The sequence below is a fragment of the Nothobranchius furzeri genome, chromosome 6, assembly GCF_043380555.1.
Source record: "Nothobranchius furzeri strain GRZ-AD chromosome 6, NfurGRZ-RIMD1, whole genome shotgun sequence".
Taxonomy (NCBI): domain Eukaryota; kingdom Metazoa; phylum Chordata; class Actinopteri; order Cyprinodontiformes; family Nothobranchiidae; genus Nothobranchius; species Nothobranchius furzeri.
Window position 1 is genome coordinate 33,463,342 of NC_091746.1, and position 23,831 is coordinate 33,487,172.

At 45.0% G+C, this 23,831-nt stretch overlaps 1 protein-coding gene across 1 annotated transcript in view; it reads left to right on the forward strand.

Annotated features, from left to right (window-relative positions):
* Positions 1-2,331: 2,331 nt before the first annotated feature.
* crhr1 (corticotropin releasing hormone receptor 1) overlaps positions 2,332-23,831 on the forward strand; it is a 54,345-nt gene continuing 32,845 nt past the window's right edge. The window contains exons 1-4 of the mRNA XM_054747196.2: positions 2,332-2,498; positions 4,023-4,113; positions 4,281-4,331; positions 9,763-9,882. Of these exons, the coding sequence (XP_054603171.1) occupies positions 2,475-2,498; positions 4,023-4,113; positions 4,281-4,331; positions 9,763-9,882 (286 nt within the window). The 5' untranslated portion in view covers positions 2,332-2,474. The remainder of the gene's footprint in view (positions 2,499-4,022; positions 4,114-4,280; positions 4,332-9,762; positions 9,883-23,831) is intronic.

Below are 23,831 nucleotides of genomic sequence, written 5' to 3' on the forward strand. Positions count from 1 at the left end.
ACTGCACTCTTGGTTTGCCAGGTCTCCTTTTGACGCATTTTTCGAACAGCAAGTGAGTAGAGTAAGACTTTTGTAGCAGGGTGACTTGCTCTTTAAAATTACATTTAATCAAACACCTCTGATGCTTTGAAATTAAGACATGAAAGTGATCTTCTGGTTCTTAGCAGATCCAAAAACTAAGACAGAACACTAAGTCATTCATTTAACAAAACCAGAATCCTGTACCAGTGGACGTAGTCCGCCTTGGTACAATTAATTGGTCTGCTATCAGACTCTCATTTGTTCATGTTAAACAATCCATGTGCACACTATTAGTGAAAATGAATACAGAAGTGAGCAGAAGAAAGGGGAGGGCCTAGGACTTACCCATGAGTACACTGCAGTACACCAAAAGACTTGGGTTTGGTAGGATGTTGTAGTTTAACCAAAAAGAAACTGGGAGACTCTCTGACTTGTAATAATTCTCTGATGACACAGTGGGGTCTGGAGAAGCACCAACTTCATCAGAGACAGTTAATGGACAATTGAATGAGTTTTTGTTCCCCACCAATCAGGCTAGTCTGTTGTCAACCAACTGTTCGTTAGAAGGAGTGAGTGGTGCTAAACCAGGACACCTTGACACAATTAATGCAGGTCTAATGCTCCTCCTGTTGTCAAACATCCTTATCATGTTGCTTTCAGACCATCTTCAAGTTCAGGTTTGTCCCCCAAAAATGGGACATGATGACTTTATTCTTAAAGGGATACTTGGCAGTTTTGCTTGCTTTCTGCACCCTAGTGTCTGTTATAAATGATCTGTAGTTAAACCCAAAACGAAGCGTATCTTATTTCTGTGCTTCGTCTTTTTAACATCTAACAGCTGAAATGTCTCCTCAGCCTTCATTGGTGTCTACATGAGTGATTCATCACTAAATCCAATAAATCAGTTGTGTTCATGATCTAAAACATGCAGGAAATGTGCTGGACCCCAGCTCCACCATGTCAGGTCTTCTCCACTCCACTCCACAGCTCCCTCCACCAGCAGGTAACTGCCTGGAGGAGATATCAACAGTAGAACCAAGGAGAAGCCTGCAACAAGGAGAACCATGTCAGAGGAATGCTGAGCACTAGACAAAGGAACTGAACAAGGCACACACAAGTCAGGAGCCTTGATGTAGGGGACGGCACTCTTGAGTTATCCTGGCTTCTGAGGACCCACAGTTGTTTATGAAACTGCACTAGATTAATGTAACCACAACAGTCTTTGATTTCTGCATTTTCCATCCAAATAGTCTTCAAAATATTTATCTTTTTTATTGTTTCTGCTTAATTAATAATTCGTCATTTTTTATGTTTCACCTACTGAAATGTTTAATTTTCAACTATGTAGTTAAGATTGTGTCCAGAAGATGTCAGCAGAGCCACTTAAATCCCTCCTCTTGTGCTTCTTCCCATTCTTTCTCATCCTCATCACGTTCTCCTTGAAGAAACCGCATCAAAGCGTTCTGTCTAATTTGCTGCCCAGTAATACGTCTCTAAACCTGGCCCATTTACTGGCAGGAGTGTGATTGAAGAAACAGAACATAACTGTTATATCAGTCCCAAAAGTTTATTTTTAACTGAACCCAGGCCGATTTAACATCCGTCTAATCCGTCTCAGCTGGACTAACTAACTAAATGACAAAAGCCAACAGGAAATTGATCAATGAGATGATCACAACGTGATTAGCAGGGTTCAGAAACGCCAGCTGTTTCATCATAAATATTCTTCCCATCCTCAAAACACGTGGGAGAGGTGAGGTACAGGTGAGAGGCTGAAGGAGAATGGGGCAGATGAGGGACAGAGAAGTTAAAATAGGGAACAGCTAAAGGACATGTGAGGCGCAGGTGAAGGAGGCGTAAGAGAATCGTGCAGGTTGAGACAGGTGAGAGTGAGGAGAGCCAGGTGGAAAGGTGAACGCCTTCGTGCGCTAACTTTTGAACAGTCACGTGACAGTAAAATGACAATTTTACAGCAAACACGATCGCTCTGTATTGATGGTCATCAGAGTTGGGTGAGTAAATCTCTTCTGATTGGCTCGTATCGATCAGGCATCAGGGCTCATCTCATCCTGGGTCAGACCCCGCCCCCATCTTCTGCTCTGATTGGCTCGAGCCCTACATCCTTCTCCTCATCGGCACCCTGAGCCTCTCCACTTTAGTGTTCACCGTAGATGCGTTCACATGGGTTCATCACTGCCCAGGCCAAACCCGGGTCGGAACCAGGTCAGACTCGAGTCTGACCCCTCTGTTTCTCCATCTTAACCAGGTTCCATCGCATCCGGTCTAGTTCGGGTCGGATCTTTTTTCTTGCCACTGGTGGGCGATGAGCTGTTTATTCCCCCATGCCCTGTCCGACATGTGGTGGACCCGAACAGGACCTGAGCGCGCAGAACTTCTGAGCAGGAGCGCTGCGTGCCAGAGCGCGCGCTTCCGAGCATCTGAATGAAGGAGAGATGGAGCGAAAAGTCCTGAGTCAGGTAGGACGGGGGCGCGCCGCTGCAGTGCGTGAGCGTTGTTTTTGTTTCCTCATCAATACGTCTCCAATCCAAAAATTAAGAACTTCTTATTGGCAGGTGTATTAGCTCTAGATAAGTTGAATCTATGAAGACTAAGAAACCAAGTCCAGGAGCTCTTCTATCAAACCCAACTGGTGTTTGTGTAATTATTATCATCAATACTTGTTGTAAAATCAATTACTTATGCACAGAAAGTATGAGTTTCATCCAGAATGTCTAGCTTATAAACAAAGCAGGATCACGTCCTGGATTAGTGGCTCTCTGATGGGGAGTGTGTGTCTGACCAGAGGAATGTCCTCTCATTGCTTTTTACTCTGAACACATTTTCAGTACATTTCAGAATCCTTTTATCTGCAGAAATAATCAGATTACTCTAGCTATTGGATTCATCGGAGATGGACAAAAAACGGTAGAAGTACCGGTGGGCCATTTTTGGGATTGTTATGGCAACAATCATGTAATCTTAAATGTGAATAGAACTAAAAGGATGATTGTGGATTTTATTACAAAGAGAATTATATCAAACACTTTTTCATCACGGGGGAATATAAATAGGTTGTAGTAGCTGAACAAAAGGCTGGTTCTGTTCTGGGGACTGACCCGGAGTCTCTAGAGCTGACTCCACCAAGGGGGAGGCTTCATACATTTATGTTTATGCATTTGGGAGACACATTTGTTCAAATAGACCTACACAGAGACAGGATAGTGGGTGAAGTATCTTGCCCAAGGACACAGCAGCAGATTGAGGGATGACCTATATGGGAACAAACCAGCAACCCTCTAGATTGATAGCCTCCTGAGCCACTGTCTCTCATGAAATAAACAAGACTGAGTACCGTGATTATCCTCTTCACGATGGTGTATTGAACAATAGTGTGTTCAGTCTGGTTCTTCTTCAGATGTGCAGCAGCAGAAGTTCCTTCCTGCTCACAGATGGAAGCAGACACAATGACTGTGAAAAAAAATTCAGCATATAATTTCCCTCTTGGGTTAACCCTAGAACACCAACGTTGGGTGATTTTCATTGACTCGCTGCTGTCTGAGTTGCATGGGTCCTTGGGTAGCTTCAGGCTGCTCACTGAGGTCATTAGAGGGATGTTTGTTTCCCTCCTCCCATCTATGTTTTTTTCTCGTTAAGGATTACCTGATTTTTCTATAATTTTGCTGCCTATTTAAAGGGTTATTTATCTATTTAAACTAGTTCTGGCATTACAGTGGCAAGACGAAGTATTGGGATTAGTGCATTCACCAAAAAAATAAAAAATAAACTGCAATATCCAGTACTTGTCTACTGGCCTCTGGTGGAGGATCTACTGGCAAGGGTTTATTATTGCAATATTAATGTTATATAAAGGTATATTTACTAACAACAAATAAAAACTTCATTTAATAGTGGATTTCTTTTTAATATTTAATACTGCAAATTTCTGTGTTTAAAACTTTGCTGTGTTTGCTGCTAACATCTTATTATATGTGTATTTTTAGGTTGTCTGTGTGTGTTTGCTGCTGAGTGGACATGTCTCTACAGTTGAATTAACTTGTGAAACTTTGATCCTTCTGTCCACCAACCTGACAGGTACTTCCTTTCTCTGGGTTTTCCGGGCTTAATTGTCAAAAATCAAGCACAAGAAAATAGCTGCTTTTTAGTTTATTGTCTCTCTCTAACACTCTTTCTCTCTCTCTCTCTCTCTCTCTCTCTGTGTGTGTGTGTGTGTGTGTGTGTGTGTGTGTGTGTGTGGTCAGCGAGGACATTGATGTTACTGAACCAGACATTCGCCATCAGTAACTCTTCAGGTTGGTATTGACACTCTGATTTGTTAATCAGTCAGCAGTCAAACTTTATATACAAGATGGAAGTCTCGGCATTGAAATCTATAGGAAACCCACTCACACAGACCAGTATTTGCATTTCGACTCACATTACCCACTGGAGCACAAAATGCCAGTCATCAGGACTTTATCCCATTGGGCTGAGAACCTTCCCACAAAGACTAAAGGAAAACAAAAGAAAGAGAAACACATGAAGAACGCTCTCCAAAACTGCAGATATCCTAACTGGGCCTTTGTGAAATCTACAAAGAAGTCTGGAAAAGCATCCAAAGCAGCAACTAGCAAAGAAAAGGCCAACAGGTGCAAAGGCACCGTCCTCCCACATTTGGAGGAGTCTCAGAGAAACTTAGAAGAATCTTCTCCAAACACAATATCCCAGTAAACGTTAAACCCAACAACACCCTCAGACAGAAACTGGTCCATCCAGAAGACACGACACCCAAACAGAAGCTCACTGGCATCGTTTATGCAGTGTAATGTAGTGATGACTGTCCAGATCTTTACATCGGGGAAACTAAACAACAATTACACAATCACATGGCACAACACAGGAAAGCCACCTCTTCAGGTCAAGACTCTGCAGTCCTCGTACACCTAAAGGACAAGGGACACACTTTTGAAAATGACTAAGTACACATTCTGGACACAGAAGATCAGTGGCGGTTCTACATCGAATTACTCCCCGGGCGAGGCCCCCTTTGAGCGCCCCCCCCTCAACCGCCCCACCACCCCACCTGCACGAACACACGCATGTTTTCTACAAACAGGCATGTTTTATTAGAACGACTATTGAACATTCATTTTTCTAAGTTGCACATATTTACATTAATTACTATGAAGTTGTCAGAATGTAAAGCACTATACATTATATACTGTATCAAAATATATAGAATCAAATATACAAAAACAAACAATAACTAAATATTAAGAATATATGAACATAATAGATAATAAATATTCTAAATAGCAAAAATATTTCACACATAACAAACTAAAGATAATCACTACAGCATTGCACTTAGAACAGAAAACACAAACTAAAATTAAAACCTAACCTTGATGCAAAGTCATCAATAATGTCATCACATGAAATCTGCCCCCCTACTGAGTGATTGATACTAATCAGAGCCAGGTTAGTGAGCCGCCCCTGAAACATAGGTGACCTCAGGTATGACTTGATCAAGTTTTGAAAAGCTCCTCTCAGCTTGAGCCACAGTGACTGGCAGAGCAGTCCAAAAGTTGGGGTAGATCTCCAATAGATCTCATGATCCATAATATTTTAGAATTGCCTCTGAAATTGTAATTTAAACTGACATAAAAAACTGTAGACTACCAAAAATGCCAACTTTTACAGAACAAATCATGTAAAATAATCAGTGCAGCCATCTGCAATAAATAAACAGGATAGTTAGTGGTGACTGGGGTGTTTTCTTCTGCTTGTAGAGTTGTTTTATTTATTATTATGTGAACATGATCAACATGTGTTTGCTGTTGTTCAGGCAGGCCACGGGCTGCAGTGAGCATTTAACAAATCCTAGTTTGAATCAGTAAAAAACGATTCAAGGACTTTTTTCGAACCATTTGAATATTCGTTTCAATATTTCAGCCCTATTAGCTCTGTTAGCAATTAGTTGACCGCATTTAACCGTTAAAATCCCAGTTAACTGGTTCAAAAAATTGAAAACATGCATCATGAGAGCGTACATACCTTTATCTTTCTCCTCTTTTTTCTTTTTTTCCCCCTGAATGGGGCACCTGGTGGTTTTAGCCTTTTAATGTTCATCTCTTCTGTTTGGCTCTTGACTCCGTAAGTTTCCTTTAGTCAGGACTAAACAATTTGACCTTGATGGGGGTGTGACCACAAAATCGTTTTGTTTTTCCTTTTTTTATTCGGCCATTTCACACAATTCAGAGAAACCTGAAAGAATGATAGGCCTGTGTTTATGATATTATGAATGAAATATGGAAGAACGTTAAGATGTGATTGACTTTAGCCACGTTAATACAGTTGATTCAGCCCCTGCACGCTCATTTCATTTGGGAAAGACGCAGAGGTGAATTCCCCCGCCGCACCCCTCCCCTTCCTGTTCTTCATAGACACACGGAGCACGTGAACGTTCTCAGTCAGCATGAGCGCCTGCAGCTGCAGGGGGCGCCAACTTGCTGTTTCCAATCCAGACACTGTCAGATAATAGAAAACCTCGGTGCGGCGCAGATTTCCTTTTTTTTTTTTTTACTCAGCGCTTGTGCGCCCCTTTTGTGTCATGAAAAAATGCCGCCCCGGGCAACTGCCCTGTCTGCCCGTGCCTAAAACCGCTACTGCAGAAGATAGATGGTTTGAGAGCGGTGTAAAATAAGCTATGTCAAACATGGAAACCCCCACTTTAAATGGGGGGGGGGGGGGGGGGGGGCTTAGATTTCACCTTTTCAGTACCTATAATGCAGCCTTGAATCTCATTCCTAAGTGGTTTCAGTCTAGGTCACACCTTCCTGCATCTAATCAACACAACGACTCCTTCTCAATAGAGGCTAATGACTCATCAGGGGATGGAGAGGAGGGGTACCCAGAGTAGTTTCTGCTTGTTAAATAACAACAGACAGCTACAGCTTATAAGCTTGACTCTCCCATATTCCAGATGGAATTAACAAAGCTCCTCGGATGAGAAGCAAAATGATTTCAAGAAACCAAAGAAGTCCCGTTGCCTTCATTAGAATCCTTTGGATTTATTCATAAAGCACTTTTCCCACAAAGAGTGCAACTCAAAGTGCTTTACAGATTAAAATGACCCTGCATAACCCCCATTGCTATACCTCCCACGCCAATTAAAAGCATTGGCACGGTTATAACATACCCCCCAACTCACATACACATCCATTTAAGAACATTAGTAAAAATGATTTTGGGCTGAGTTCAGATAATCCAAATATGGTGGCGCAAGGAAACAGCCATCTGCCATCAAGCCATCTGCCCTGGTTGCAGCAAGGTAACCGAAGCAGCCAAGGCTGGGTGCAAAGGGGAGGGAGGGCATGGGCCCCACCTCCACCCAAGCACTACCCAGAGAGTACCCAGGCAACAACCGTTGACCACCACCCCCGAGGCAGCGGGCCCCCACGGAGGAAACGCTGGAAGAAAGATTAATATATGGCAAACTATAAAATAACAGGAGCTAATATAAATGTTAACCCTGTGTTGTGTAGAGGTAGCATTTGAGTAACATTATTTTCAAAAGGTATGTTTCATCTTCAGGATCGCGCCCAAGAACCATGGACAAAACAAGAGTACCAGGATAGAAATACTACGGCTCTAATTGCTCAGTCATGTTGGAAGGAAAGTTGCATCTGAACAGATTTAATTCTAAGCGGCTAGGGGTTTATCAGGTATTTTTTCCTTTCAGAAAATGAGAGAGACGTGTAGTTACTGTTTTTAATCAGTGAATTTGTGAGGTGTCATGTTTCCGGTGAGATAAAACTGCTATGCCAACATTTTTAATTTTACACTATGAGAGGAAAAAGCTCCTAAGTAAGAAAAAAACAGTAAACAGGAGCAGCCCAGAAGTTATTTCTCATACCCCTAAGAAGCCACGGCATCTTTTTGTTTTACTCTATCTGCTGAAGCAGGATAGAGATTAACATCTAATTGTTAGTATAGTGGAGGGTATCCCCGCCTGTCACACGGTCGACCGGGGTTTGATTCCCCAACGGGGAGCCTTGAGTAAGAGTCATGTTTGTTTTAGTTTTACTTTTTCTTTTCATTGCCGCTAGGGTGTTATATAAGGGCAATTGTAATTCAGGTCAGGTGTTGCTGATGAGTCAAACAGTTTTCTACCTAATTGTAGCGTCTAACCCATTTGATGCTACTGGTTGCTCATGATCAGCTTTGTTTCTTACATGCGCTCAATGATGTTTTGATGTGTCAACCTTGGTTTCCAACATACCTTTATTGTTTCTTTCTTGATTTTGTATATTTCCACTAAGTTTAAAGACAACATGTGACTCCAGTGAAACACAGTAGAAAACAGTTTGACTTCCCCCACATCAGCAACACTCAACCTGAATTACAACTGCCCTTATATAATACCCTAGCGGCAATTAAAAGAAAAACTAAAACTAAAATGACTCCTACACGTAGAGCTAACAATGCTAACGGTGAATTAGAAGCAAATTGTCTGCTCTAAAAATATCTCAAGCTACTTTTTCTATTACCAGTAACTCAATATTACAGTGAAATGTGTGAATAGCAAGTCAATCATTGCGTTTTACTAATGAGTTGTTCAGAACTATAACAGCAAGCTAACAGGAAGATGGTAAAAAAAATCACACTACCTCCAATACCAGAGAAATATTACCATAATAAGTGTAGTAAGTGCTCCCTACTGTAAAACACTCAAGAGTGCTAATATCAGATTTGACTATGTATTTAACTACTTACCAGCTTACTGTGTATGACTGGTTTTTGCTTGTCATGTAGAATATTCTAGTGCTGATCTGTTAACTGGCAACAGCCATGAAACTCATGGAACAGGATTGAGAAAGTGACTGTAGTAATCAAATTTGATCACAGGATTTAATTTTTACCTCATCGTGCCTTTAAACATTTGCTAGTAATAAAGCAAAGCAGCAACTTCTAAGCATAATTTTGCTCTTTGTTCAGACTGACCATAGTACCTTCTGGGCCACTTGTTTTCTCCAAAATGGTAAATGGCCTAGTATTTAGCCTCCTCCATAGTTCCACAACCTCCAAGGCACTTCACAACACATCCAGTCATTTGCCCATGCACACACACATTCACACACTGGTGATGATCTACAACTATACAACTTTACTTAAGTGTGTAGCCCAAGGACACTACAACTGTGACAGACTAAGCGGGACTCGATCCTGCAACCCTTCAGTTATGAGACAAGCACTTAATTTCTCTGCCACCATCATCCCCCAAAATGTGAAAATTTTGTTTGGAAGATGAGGAAGTAATTTAATGCTGTTCTGTTCTGTTGCCTCTGATGTGTGTGGACAGAGAGAAACACACTGTGCAATGTGTGTATTAGTCCCAATAACAATGATTCTGCTAAGGTGCCAGCAACATTTATCATGTTACTTATCAGCCACTTTGGCTAAAGCAAAGAGTTCTTAAGGTGTTCTTGAGGATAGATGATTGAGAATACATCTCCAGCCACTAGAAGGAGGAACAACATCCTAATTATTCAATTGACAAAACCAAAATGTGACCTTGGACATGTTGAATTGGTCTGTAAAGATCATAAGGCTCAAATGGATGAAGGTTTAGGTACCAAACCACAGCTGTGGAAACTTCCCCTGATTTAGGTAGAGGTAGAAGAGGCTCTAAATGTGTTTGAAGGTTTCAGCAGCTGATATTGACCATTGATCGGTTTGCAGGTCTGTTTTGTGATCTCTCTGTGGATGGAATTGGGACGTGTTGGCCTCGTAGTACAGCAGGAAATCTGATTTCCAGACCCTGTCCTGAGCAGTTCAATGGAATCCACTACAACACCACCAGTAAGTACCACACAAATCCAGAGAAACCATCCAAAACCAAAATGTAGGACATGGTAAATGCAAGCCCCCACAATGCGGCTCAAAAATTGAAGCAATCCCGGAAGTACCAAAAATTGCAGTTTCACCCTCATCCGCTGGGGGCTGGTGTCAGAAGCGAGCAAATCCTCATTGACTCCCATGTTAAAAATACCAATTTCACAGCAGAAATAAACATGTTTACAGCCTGGTACCAAAACATGTTTTTGGTTTAAATTATCTAGTTTACACTCATGACAACTCTGAGGGGGGTGAATTTTTTTCTCACTCTTCTGTTTAAGTGTATCAAAAGCCTAAAATTCTGTATTGATCATTAGATCCACGTGACCACCGCCTCAGACCCACGTGACCACAGAGCTAGCTCCGTGGAAAGGCCTCAGTGGAGCCTCGGTCTGGCCTGGAAACTGCTCCGGCATTTGAGTCTCTGTGTTTGTGTATTCTTTTTTGGATATTATTTGTGGAATTGTTGGACAAAATGACTTGCTGTGGCATTAATTGCACCAATAGAGCGTCCAAGGAGTCTCCACTTCATTTTTTTCGGTAAGTAAAATTATATTTATGTATTTTAGGTCACTGCCGAGCTGAGCTTAGATTTTAACATGTACTGTTTAACAATGAAATTTAAATGTAATAGGGTAAAACTCAGTGCATTTAACATAATGCTGCACTTTAGAAAATGGGTTGGTGGAGCTGGGTTCCGACTATCGGCTTGTGGAGCTCTCGGGAGACCTCTGTTTTCCACCCGTTCTCTCCTCCACGCAGCTCGGCGCATCTCTGTCTGATCGCGGCTTCTGTCTGCTGCGCGGGCTGCCGGCTGGTTCTCCCCTCCCCGCAGCTCGGTGCATCTCTGTCTGATCGCAGTTTCTGTTTGATGCACCGGGCTGCCGGCTGGGTCTCCTTGCAGCTCGGCTCATTTCTGTCTGATCGCAGCTTCTGTTTGATGCGCCGGGCTGCCGGCTGGGTCTCCCTGCAGCTCGGCACATCTCTGTCTGATCGCGGCTTCTGTCTGCTGCACGGGCTGTCGGCTTGTGGAGCTCTGGGATGGAAACCCTTCCACCCGGTTCTCCCCAGCGGCAGCTCTGCGCATCTCAGATCGCAGCGGCTGCCGGCTTGTGGAGCTCTCGGAGACCTCTGTGTTCCACCTGCTTTTACCCAACGGTCAGCCCAGCGTATCTCTGACTCAGAAGCTCTGGTGTTGTGCACAGTTAACTCCGGGTGTAGCTAGGTTGCTACCTCCGTTAGCTTAGCTCCCACCTCCGCGTTAGCTTTGGGTTAGCTTCAGGTTAGCTTGTAGCTAGTTGACCGGGTGTCGTCAGTTGATACCAGCCTTACAGCCCCACCCTCAGCTCCACCTCCCTTCCCTTTTGTGGAATTGTCTGGGCTTGGCGGAACCTGTGACATGGTCAAAATGGCGGTGGTGGCCACCTCCCATTTGGCCTCAAAAACGTGTTATTGGAGCCCATGGAAACCCATTGTCCAATATTTATATGTCGATGGGTAAATGTCATGTAGTACAGACGTGGACAAATTTGCTGGTACCCTTTGGTCAATTAAAGAAAAACCCACAATGGTCACAGAAATAAATTGAGTCTGACAGAAGTAATAATAAGTAAAACAAATCTATGAAATTTAACCATTGAATGCCAGAAATTGCTTTTCAACCATGCTTCAATTAGGGCTGGGCGATATGACGATTTTAGGCCGTTTTACGATCTACACATCTGACGGTCTGTCATTTTTGAGAGACCTTTTCATCACGATTCACAGCTCTGCTGTTGAATTTCTGCCTCTGAATGAAAATGGAACTTACCTCAGGCGAATGACACGCCTTTGTTTGACCCTTAACCAATCAGAGTGAGTCATAGTAATATATTAGTGCCCCGCTTGTTTTCACCTGTGTGTGAACAAACATGGCTTCGGCCGCGGCTGAGAGCGACAATGAGGTTTTCGTTCCGAAGAGGAACGCAGGGTTTCCTTAGCGCGCGGCGCTAACAACTTAGCGACGTGACATGTCTCGGAGAAAGCGTAAAAACACGTTGGACGCTTCTTCTGAAGCGGGAAAATAACACTTCTTCTGAGCTCGGTCACTGGGCCGTGACTGCCTGATGGAAAACCAGCGGGTTTCATCAGACTCGTAATGTTTCCTGTTTTTGCTGGGGACCCCCTGTATTTTACCACTCCCTCCTGCAGTCTTCCCCTATTACAATTTAAAATGATTCTGTAAATTCCGTGTATCAATAGAAACAATCTCTGCCTCTGCCAGCTGCAGTAAATGTAGTCTCCAAATAATAAATAGGAGGTTCATTCATCTGTGTATCTCCTTTGATCCGCATTAGTGATATTTTCAGCACCAGAACAGTGAAGCAAAGAAAGATTCCTGAGTTTGTTAGTAATTTTATTTATTAGGTGCATCTAACCTGTTCTATTTTTCTCTGAAATGAGATCAAATCAGTGCTTCTATGGGTTGTCTCCAATCTGCACTGGAAAATTTTACTTTATTTAGAGACTTGTTGCAGAAAATATTCAGAATGCGCAGTTTTTTGCTACCACAAGTGATCTCTGGTCCAGCCGCACATCAGAGCCGTATTTGAGCTTAACTAGCTTAACAACATGCTCTCAGAGTAAAAACACTTGTGAACTGGAAATAGATGATAACTGTGATGACTTACGCAAACAAATCGCTGAGCTCAGGAGCCAAATTGCACAGCTTAAGGTTAACAACACAGATAAAAAGGCAAAGAAAACTCAAAAAGAGTCAAAACCCCGTGTGGGGACTAAAATTCCAGATGAGCCCAAACAGATTCAGCAGATAACAGCAGTGGTGCCCAGACCAAAGCCTGGATACTGTTTTAAGTGCGGAGAAGATGGGCACATAGCTTCTAGCTGTAGCAACGAGCCAAATCCAGCACTAGTTGCAACTAAAAGACTTGCTCTTAGACAGAAGCAGCGCGAGTGGGAGATGTCAAAGCCAATTGCTCAGTCTCCTCCTTTAAACCGGTAGAAGCTCCTATCGTGGGACAGATAGGTGCTAAAGTAGAACCAAGTCCCTCTAAGGAAAGGACAGAGAGACTTTTTTGCAAGCCAGTTCATGCTCATTCAGTGCCAAAACTTCCCAAAAGATTAGTGGGTGGGCGATGCACAGCTACAGTCTCAGTTAACAGTGTTGAATGTAATTGTTTACTGGATTCAGGGTCCCAGGTAACCACCATTGCCAATTCTTTTTACCAAGAACACTTACCTGACCTCTCAATTAAACCCATCAGTAATCTGTTAGAAGTCGAGGGCGCAAACGGTCAAGCAGTTCCTTATTTAGGATACATAGAGATAAGTGTCACATTTCCAAAAGAGCTCGATCAGTCTGGACTTGAGTTACCTACCCTTGCGTTAGTGGTTCCGGATATAAGCTCAAACTCTGATACACCACTACTCATTGGCACAAACACACTCGATCCTTTGTATGAGCAATTGTCTGCCAATAACTTACCTGATTCCAAGGCACTCTCTTATGGGTACCAACACGTGCTAAAAGCCTTAGCAGTCAGAAAAAAACAAAGCAAAGATGGACGAGTTGGTGTGGTGAAGCTTCGAGGGAGAACCCAAGAAGTTCTCCCTGCAAATAAAAAACTGTTACTAGAAGGGTTTATGCAACCCAGCCAAAACAAGCATGAGCCTTATGCACTCATTGAACAACCCACCAATGGTTCTCTACCAGGGGGTATAATTGTAGACTGTTGCCTCATTTCCTTACCTTCACATGGTCCATACAAAGTACCTGTTGTACTAAGAAACGAAACTAACCATGACATCACATTACCCACTAACTGTGTGATCGCTGAGTTAGTTAAAGCCGATCGTGTTATGCCATATCCAGAACCTGACAAAAGTGATCAGAAAGTACTTGCGGCGTGTAGTTCGCAGCAACAGACTTCACCTTCAAACCCTCCTCTCAGTTTTGACTTCGGTACTTCGCCCTTGTCCGAAGAATGGAAAGGGAGGATCACCAACAAACTTAACACTTACTCCGATGTGTTTTCGCACCACGATCTTGATTTTGGTCATACACAACAGATAAGACATCACATCAACTTAAAAGACGAGACCCCATTCAAACAGAAATCTCGGCCGATCCATCCACATGATTATGAAGCCGTGAGAAAACATTTGGAAGCCCTCTTGGAAACCGGTATAATAAGAGAGTCGGAGTCTCCATTTGCCTCACCAATAGTGGTAGTTCGGAAAAAGAATGGTGAGGTACGTCTATGTATAGACTATAGAAAGCTTAATCTGCAAACCATTCGCGACGCATATGCCCTGCCTAACTTGGAGGAGCCCTTTTCTGCTCTCGCTGGATCACAGTGGTTTTCTGTGATGGACCTCAAGTCAGGTTACTATCAAATAGAGATGTGTGAAAAGGATAAACCTAAAACTGCTTTTGTTTGCCCGTTTGGGTTTTATGAATTTAACCGTATGCCACAAGGAATAACAAATGCTCCAAGCACTTTCCAACGGGTTATGGAAAAGTGTATGAAGGACATTAATCTGAAGGAAGTGTTAGTTTTCCTAGACGACTTGATCGTCTTTTCCAACTCCTTGGAAGAACACGAAACCAGACTTTCTCACGTTCTTGAACGGCTTAGAGAATACGGACTCAAGCTATCACCAGATAAGTGTCGTTTTTTCCAGACATCTGTGCGTTATCTTGGACATATAGTATCTCGAGATGGCATAAAAACTGATCCAGATAAGGTGGAAGCACTCAAAACATGGCCGAAGCCTCAGACTTTGAAGGAACTCCAATCTTTCTTAGGATTTACCGGTTATTACCGACGCTTCGTTAAAGATTACTCAAATATTGTCAAGCCACTAACATCTCTCACGGCTGGTTATCCACCCAAACGGAAAAACTTTAAAACACCACCATGTAGATCAAAGTATTTGAACCCCAAAGAACCCTTTGGGAATCGTTGGAGCCAAGACTGTGAGAAGTCCTTTCAAACTATTATTGAAAAACTTACCACTTCGCCAGTTCTTGGCTACGCTGACGCAAAACTCCCATATCTAGTACACACAGATGCTAGTACGACCGGACTCGGTGCAGCGCTATACCAAGTGCAAAACGGTGTCACACAGGTAATCGCTTATGCAAGTCGCGGTTTAAGCTCTAGTGAAACTAGGTACCCTGCGCACAAGTTGGAGTTTCTAGCCTTAAATTGGGCCATAACAGATAAGTTTCATGACTATTTGTATGGGAACACATTCACTGTCATTACTGATAATAATCCGTTAACTTACCTCTTAACAACGGCAAAACTCGATGCAACGAGCTATCGTTGGCTAGCTGCGTTGTCCACCTATAATTTTGACATCAGATACCGTGCAGGTACACAGAACGTTGACGCGGATGGCCTGTCTAGGAGGCTGCATGATAAACCTGAAGACAACTCAAAATTCACTGAGGAATGCCAACGACTAGATGAGTTCCGATCTCATCTTTTATCCTCTGTCAAAGAAGTCGAGCTTCAACTTCAAGCCGAAGCAGTGAAGGCAACATGCCAAAAGCACATGGTCTTGGATGAGACTGATTCTCCTTGTGGTTTAGTTCAGTCACTTGCCATGTCTGCAGCGGCCATTCCAGACCTATTCCAGTTGGAAGACAATAGTGACAGTTTCTTTGCTGTGCCCAAGTATAACCATGCTGACCTTGTCTCCTTGCAGAGGAAAGATCCAACCATTGGCCGAGTCATTCAGCTACTTATGACTGACAATAAACCGCCAACTGATACTATTGCAGAACCCCCGGTGGTTCTTAACCTTTTGAGAGAGTGGAAACGGTTTGAGTTTCAAAATGATTTACTGTACCGGAGACGCCAATTAGGACCAGAGACATCATTGCAGTTAGTCTTGCCTGATTCATTACGTTCAACAGTCATGCAAAGCCTACATGATGATATGGGGCATCTTGGGGTTGAACGTACGACAGATCTCATTCGGTCCCGTTTTTACTGGCCAAGAATGGCTAGTGATATCGAAATCAAAGTTAAAACTTGCGAAAGATGTATCCGTCGGAAGGCCCTCCCTGACAAAGCTGCTCCAATGGTGAGTATTACCACCACCAGACCTATGGAGTTAGTTTGCATGGATTTTCTCTCCATAGAACCAGACAGTAAGAACACTAAAGATGTCTTAGTGATTACAGACCATTTTACAAAGTATGCAGTGTCCATCCCAACCAAAGATCAGAAAGCCACCACCGTCGCGAAGAACCTGTGGGAACATTTTTTAGTCCACTACGGGTTTCCTGAGCGTCTTCATAGTGATCAGGGACGGGATTTCGAATCACGTACAATCAAGGAACTTTGTTCTTTACTTGGTATCCGTAAAGTCAGAACGAGCCCTTATCACCCTCGTGGCAACCCCGTTGAACGGTACAATCGTACATTACTCAGCATGTTGGGAACTTTACAAGCCACTGAGAAACATCACTGGCGCGATTTTGTAAAACCACTTACTCACTCGTACAATTGTACAAAAAATGACGTGACGGGATACTCTCCCTACGAGCTAATGTTCGGTAGGCAGCCTCGGTTGCCTATAGATATTGCCTTTGGGTTACCGCATTTGAACAAGCCCTCTATAACTCATTCTCAGTATGTTAAAGAACTGAAGAGTCATCTGGAACAGAGTTATGACATTGTCATAAAAAACTCTCAAAAAACAGCAAGGAAGAACAAAGAACGGTTCGACAGAAACATTCGTGAGTCCACACTAGGTGTGGGAGATCGTGTTTTAGTCCGAAATCTTCGCTTAAGAGAAAAGCATAAATTAGCAGACAAATGGGAGCAAACAGTGTATATAGTTCTCAAACAGATGGAAAACTTGCCAGTATACACTGTAAAACCAGAGAACGGAGAAGGACCCAACAGAACACTCCACAGAGATCTTTTACTGCCTTGTGGTTTTCTCTCTTCATTAGAAAATGCAACAGAACGCGTTACGAAACCTAGCAGACCTCATACAAGACAGAGTTCAGCCTTAGAACCTGACCCAGATGAGCCACTTGACGAAGAGGTAGATGAGTTTTATTACTCTGATCTTCCACAAGTGCTAAACCGACCATCCTATCAAATAGCGGTCACCTTGCCAAATAGGGAACTCATAGCAGATTCAGGACCGGTAAATAATATTCAACAACAAAACACACTATCCTTACACACAGGGGATCGCAAGGAACCAACCTTAGCTGGTAATGAAAATGCTGAATTGTCCTTACTTGACAAAGGCATCAACACCGAAACATTCTTACCTGAAAGAGTGAAAGAAGCAGCAACATACTTACCTGAAAAAACGAAAAAAAAAACGAAGTATACTTACCTGACGTAGAAACGGGGGATGAAACTAACACAAACCTACCTCAATTGGATGGTGTCCTAAAGTCGCAGCAACGTGATGTAAGTTTTGAACCCATCATACACGATCAGACACATACATCTGAAAAGACCAAAGTCTTAGAGAATAGCTCATCAGCTCTGTCGGAAACAGAGAGCTCACTTCGTCCTGTCTCAGTTGAGAATCAAACCGAAACGGATGAGCATGACACTGTGCAACCAGAGATGTATGTCAGGAGATCTGAACGAAGTAGTCAGCCTCCTCAAAGACTAACTTACTCTCAATTGGGCAATCCACTAGTGACCGTAGTTAGGTCCCTTTTCCAAGGACTTAATAAAGCTTTTATTGACTCTCTTACTCAAGAAGTTGTGTACCCCGTAGAAACAATGCACAGGGACGTGCATGATATTTAATGGGGGAGGATGTAACCCAGAAGCTAGAACCTTAATGAGGTATTAACTAATTGGCTTACTAATATGATCCATCCTCAATTTAGATAAAATATAAAATATAAATTAAGGAAATTAACAATACTAATTAATAGATATCTAATTAACTAATAGATAATTTCATAATGAATTATTGGAAGGGTGAATAACTAAAATAACGAGTTTAATATTAAACATCGGTTAAAACAAGAATCTTGAACATCCCTAACAGAAACAGAAGAGGAAAGCTGTATACTATTGGTCCAGGTGGGAATCTGAAATTTCATTGGCTGAGAGAAATAAGTCCCGCCTCCGCGAAATAAAACCGTGCGACGCAGCTGAGCGAGAGGAGAGACAAACGGCTGTGCAGCACGCAGATACAGAAAGCAAAGACTGAGCGGTTAGAGAGAGAGAGAGAGAGAAAAAAAAAAAACAACGGTCGAGGCCGTGAAGAACCCTGATTTGGGTGCCGCATAGATAGAGGGAGAGGCGGACTTGACTCCTTCTAATAAGAGCTAGGAACTTGGAACCAACGCGATTTGTGTGGAGACGACAGAGTGAACCAATCCTCTGTAGGAGGGAACCGTTGGAGCGCGTTGGCTGGGTTTTTTTTTTTCCTTGGGTTTGATCCCGACTCCTATGATCACTCACTTGGAACGAGAACTGGATTTCTTCCTGACGAGGGAGATGGCGAGCCTTAACCACTGAACGAACCAGGACATCTCAAGTAACTGAAGAGCAGACTGCTCTCTTCTGTGAACAATCTCAACGGTGCGGTAGGAAAAAATCGCACCACCGGACTCTGACTTTCACCCCAAGCGTGGGGATTTGACTTGACGCCGGCTGACTTGTGACTCATATGATCAAATCTCATACCGACCATTTTACTATTGTCGATTGTTTTCATCTGTTTTTGTGTGTTATCTTTATGTGTTATATTTCCCATTATTATTAAAATTTAGTATATAAACCGTTTCATGCTATACCCGTGACTCCAGTCATTCTTAAACAACCTCCAATTCTCCCCGAACCTAATTATTGGCCCATTTGTTTATTTTTTCTTTTAATTATCTTATTGTATCCTGTAATCCGGTTACACTATTCATGGATAAAAAATCGTGATAAAATCGAAATCGTGATTAAATATTGGAAAAATCGTGATATTCTATTTTTGCCATATCGCCCAGCCCTAGCTTCAATGGAATCATCGCATCGGTCACATCAACAAGCCGGCTCTGAGAGCTGCATTGTTTGCCAACGTCACATCACTAATGTGCTGGTCAGTGTCAGAAAGTTTGGTCTCACAGGTCATGGGTCTTGCAACGGGACAATGACCCACAACACACAGCTAAAAACACCCAGGAATGGCTCAGAGGAAAACTTTGGACTATTCTAAAGTGGCCTTCTATGAGTCCCGACCTCAATCCTATTGTGCATTTTTGGAAGGAGCTGAAACATGCCATCTGGAAAAGGCTCCCTTCAGACCTGGGACAACTGGAGCCATTTGTTCATGAGGAGTGGGCCAAAATACCTGCTGAGGGGTGCAGAAGTCTCACTGACAGATTGCCTCGAAAGGTTGCGAAACACAATATTAAGTTAGGGGTACCATCATTTTTGTCCAGGCCTGTTCCATGAGTTTATATTTTGTAAATAATTCTATTGAAGCATGGTTGAAAAGCAATGTCTGACTTTCATTTGTTAAAATTCATAGAATTTTTATTTATTATTACTTCTGTGACCATTGTGGGCTGTGCTGTCAACTCAGCAGTTTCGTTGCTATTTCTAGCGACTTTTCGATCCCCCTCAATTACTTATTTTCCCCAAAACTCCTAGCAACAAACCTAGCAGAATTTCTGAGAACCCTTTGCTTCTTTCTGTAGAACTTTTTTCTAGATATTCCCTGCAGATTAGCAAAAAAAGTAACATTTTGCGCTCTGGACCGTTCTTTCGGGAGCAAGAAAACAGAATGATCTGCGCAATGTGCACAAGGATGTATGAGAACACGTTACATCAACTGACCAATAATAATCCTTTCTCAAGTACAGCTGCAGAACTGAAGACCACCGATTTACACGTATACTGATGGCAATAAGTGTGAATCTGTAATGCTGCAGCCGCCAGGCACTATGGTCCTTCCTGCATTTGTCAAATAACAAAGTGAGCGAGAGTTTGAATCACCGTCCCGTTAAAACACGCAGCTCTGTGGCTCATCTGAATTCCTTAAGTGACACAGGGATGGTATTACATCTTGAGACACCCGCTCCCTTTGCCTGGTGCACTGGTGTGTGCCGTTAATTTCACAATCTAGATGGAGAGAAAAAACAATGGAGAAGTGGAGAAAATATGAGGGGAAAAGGCCACTGTCCAAGAAAATGCCAGTAAATGCAAAGGAATGTCAGTGTCTGGGAGACTGAGGAGAGCAGGAGGTCTGAGCTTTGTCCTATAACAGAACTGTTTGGATCACCACACCAAATCTGCCTTAGTGTAATTTTATCTATATTGGTATCTTGCCACCATAACACTCATGTATCCAGTCCCCGATAGTGTATTTACTAATGTGTTTATTTATTTCAGAGACTTTATAACACAGCCAAATTAGTCATTCATTCTCCTCCACCTCTTCATGTGGTCGCCACCTCCAAACCCACATTTCCCGTCATTTCCGTCTACGTTTGCTCCATATTTTTTTCGAAGCTACATCGGTGCTGTTGACGAATATACAGGAAGTGGTGTCCTGACCAATCACAAGCTTGCGGTCCCCATCACTTTCGACAGATGTTTAAAATTTTGTGCATGTCTCCCCTCACCCTCTGTGAGCCTGTCGGAGAGCCCTTGCACCGACGCATAATGTAGAGGTATAAAGTGTCACTAACGTGCCGGTGAGCGAAGCGGAGATGAGGTGAGGATACAAACGGGGTGAGGAAGACAGGCAGACAGGAACGTTTAACAAGAACTTTAATCTGAAGCATGCAGGACATAGAAACAATGATCCAACACGAGACACAAAACAGAAGGGGATTAAATACAGGAGGGCTGGGAGCTTGGGTGATTGGGAAACGAGAGACAGGTGGGAGCAATTAACAGAGACCCAGGACTAAACCAAAAGGGGCGACAGGACAAGGTGTGACAGTACCCCCCCCCCCCACACACACACACACACACCCCTCCAAGGGCGGATTCCAGATGCCCACAGGAACACAGAGCAGGGCGGGAGGAGGGGGGCCCGGAAGGAGGGCCGAGAGGGACCGAGTGCCCGATGAAGAGGAGGCAGGGATCAATAGAGTCCGGGGGGCTCGCGCCTGGGGCAGAGGAGGCGACGACGAGCTCTTGGGGGCCTGCGTCTGTGGCAGAGGAGGCGGCGACGACGGGCTCTTGGGGGCCTGCGTCTGGGGCAGAGGAGGAGGCGACGATGAGCTCTAGGAGGCCTGCCTCTGGGACATAGGAGGAGACAAGGATGGACTCTTGGGGGCCCGCGCCTGATGAGGGCAGGACTGGCGATGACCAGAGGCAGAGAGGCCGGAGGAGACGTCCTTGACTTCTGGACTGGAGGCGGCGGCGTCGGCCTCTGGACTGGAGGCGGCGTCGTCGGCCTCTGGGCTGGAAGTGGCGGCGTCGGCCTCTGGGCTGGAAGCGGCGGCGTCGGCCTCTGGGCTGGAGGCGGCGTCGTCGGCCTCTGGGCTGGAGGCATCGTTGGCGGCCTCTGGGCTGGAGGCGGCGCCGACCACTGGACTGGAGACGGCGTCGACCACTGGACCGGAGACGGTGGAGACGTTGGACTGGAGGGGACGTCGACCTCTGAATACGAGGGAGCGTCGACCTCTGGACACGAAGGAGCGTCAACCTCTGGACACGAAGGAGCGTCAACCTCTGGACTGGAGAGAGTGTCGACCTCTGGACTGGAGAGAGTGTCGACCTCTGGACTGGAGAGAGCGTCGACCTCTGGACTGGAGAGAGTGTCGACCTCTGGAGTGGATGAGGCGTCGACCTCTGGAGTGGATGAGGCGTCGACTTCAGAACATGAGGAGGTGTCGACTTCAGAACACGAGGAGGCGTTGACTTCAGAACACGAGGAGGCGTCGACTTCAGAACATGAGGAGGCGTCGACTTCAGAACACGAGGAGGCGTCGACTTCAGAACACGAGGAGGCGTTGACTTCAGAATACGAGGAGGCATCGACCACAGGACTGGAGGAGACGTCGACCACAGGACTGGAGGAGGTGTCGACCACAGGACTGGAAGAGGCGTCGACCACAGGACTGGAAGAGGCATCTACCACAGGACTGGAAGAGTTGTCGACCACAGGACTGGAAGAGGCGTCGACCACCATCGACTTCTGGCCCAGGGGCGTCGATTCCTGATGTGGAGGCGTAGACTTGTGGTCCGTCCACTTCTGGACCGTCGACTTCTGGACCATCGACTTCCGGTCCGGGGGCGTCGACTTCTGGTCCGCCGGCCTCTGGACCACCGGCTTCTGGACCGCCAGCTTCTGGAGTGGAGGAGGAGCTGCTGCAGACGGAACCGCTTGGACAGGGTGGACCGGATGCGGTGCGACCTCCGGGACCACCATGGGAACTGGATGTGGTGCATCCACCGGGACCATCGCTGGAACAGGATGCGACTGAACTGGTGGTGCTGGAAACTGGGAGAGGAGGGAGGATAGAGTGTCCAGTTGGAGCTCCTGGAGACTGAGGCTTTGATGGAGTTGGGCCAGCTCAGCTCGGAGACCGGCGAGCTCTGCTGGGTGGACTGCAGGCTTGCTCCTCTGGCTCTGAGATGAGGGATCTGCTGGCTGGACTGACACCCTCTCCTGGTGATTCGGGGAGGACAGGGTGTCCAGGTGGGACTCCTTGAGGCTGACGAGCTGACGGATCCGGCCAAGCTCCACCTGGAGACCTGCGAGCTTGGACCGGAGACGGGACTGTTGGTCTGACTGGGGGCGGGTCCATGCAGGTGCGCCGAGCCGGGGCAGCGGCGAGCTCACGGCTCTGTCCTGGGACACAGGATTTCCGTGGAGCCCGGCATCCTTCCCCACGCCGTGGGCCAGCTCCGGGGGAGCACAGAGCCAGTCTGGTGCCCATGAAGCTGGAGCGATCCGGAAGCGTCTCCCGGTCCAACCTCTCTTCTGGCTCCGGGAGGGTGGAGAGGAACGCCGAGGCTGAGGGTCGGTGACGGCGTCTGCGGCGAGGCGAAGGCGAAGCCGGAGGAGGAGAAGCTGGCTGGAGGTCCAAGGAGAGGAACTGGAGCAGGCACTCCCAGGGGAGAATCTCCCCGCTGGATCCTTTACAGGGTTGGATCATTCTGTCACTAACGTGCCGGTGAGCGAAGCGGAGATGAGGTGAGGATCCAAACGGGGTGAGGAAGACAGGCAGACAGGTAGGAACTTTTAACAAGAACTTAAATCTGAAGCATGCAGGACATAGAAACAATGATCCAACACGAGACACAAAACAGAAGGGGTTTAAATACAGGAGGGCTGGGAGCTTGGGTGATTGGGAAACGAGAGGCAGGTGGGAGCAATTAACAGAGGCACAGGACTAAACCAAAAGGGGAAACAGGACAAGGTGTGACATAAAGACGTTGCAACCTTTGAGAGAGCATACAATCGGTATGCTGACTGCAGGAATGTCTACCAGAGCTGTTGCCTGTGAAATGAATGTAAAAATTTCCACCATAAGCTGTGTCCAAAGGCATTTTAGAGAATTTGGCAGTACATCCAAATGGCCTCACAACCATAGACAACGTTTGACCACACCATCCCAGGACCTTCACATCCAGCATGTTCACCTCCAGGATCGCCTGAAACCAGCCACCCAGACAGCTGCAACAACAATCGGTTTGCATAATTAGAGAATTTCTACACAAACTGTCAAAAACCATCTCAGGGAAGCTCATCAGCATGCTTGTCATCCGTATCGGGGTCTGGACCTGACTGCGGTCCCCATCGTAACCAAACTGAATGGGCACATTCAATGGCGTTTGGCACGTTGGAGAGGTGTTTGGTTCACAGATGAGTCCCGGTTTTCACTGTTTAGGGCAAGAGTGGGGAACTCTGGTCCTCGAGGGCCGGTATCCTGCATGTCTTTGCTTCAACACTTCTGA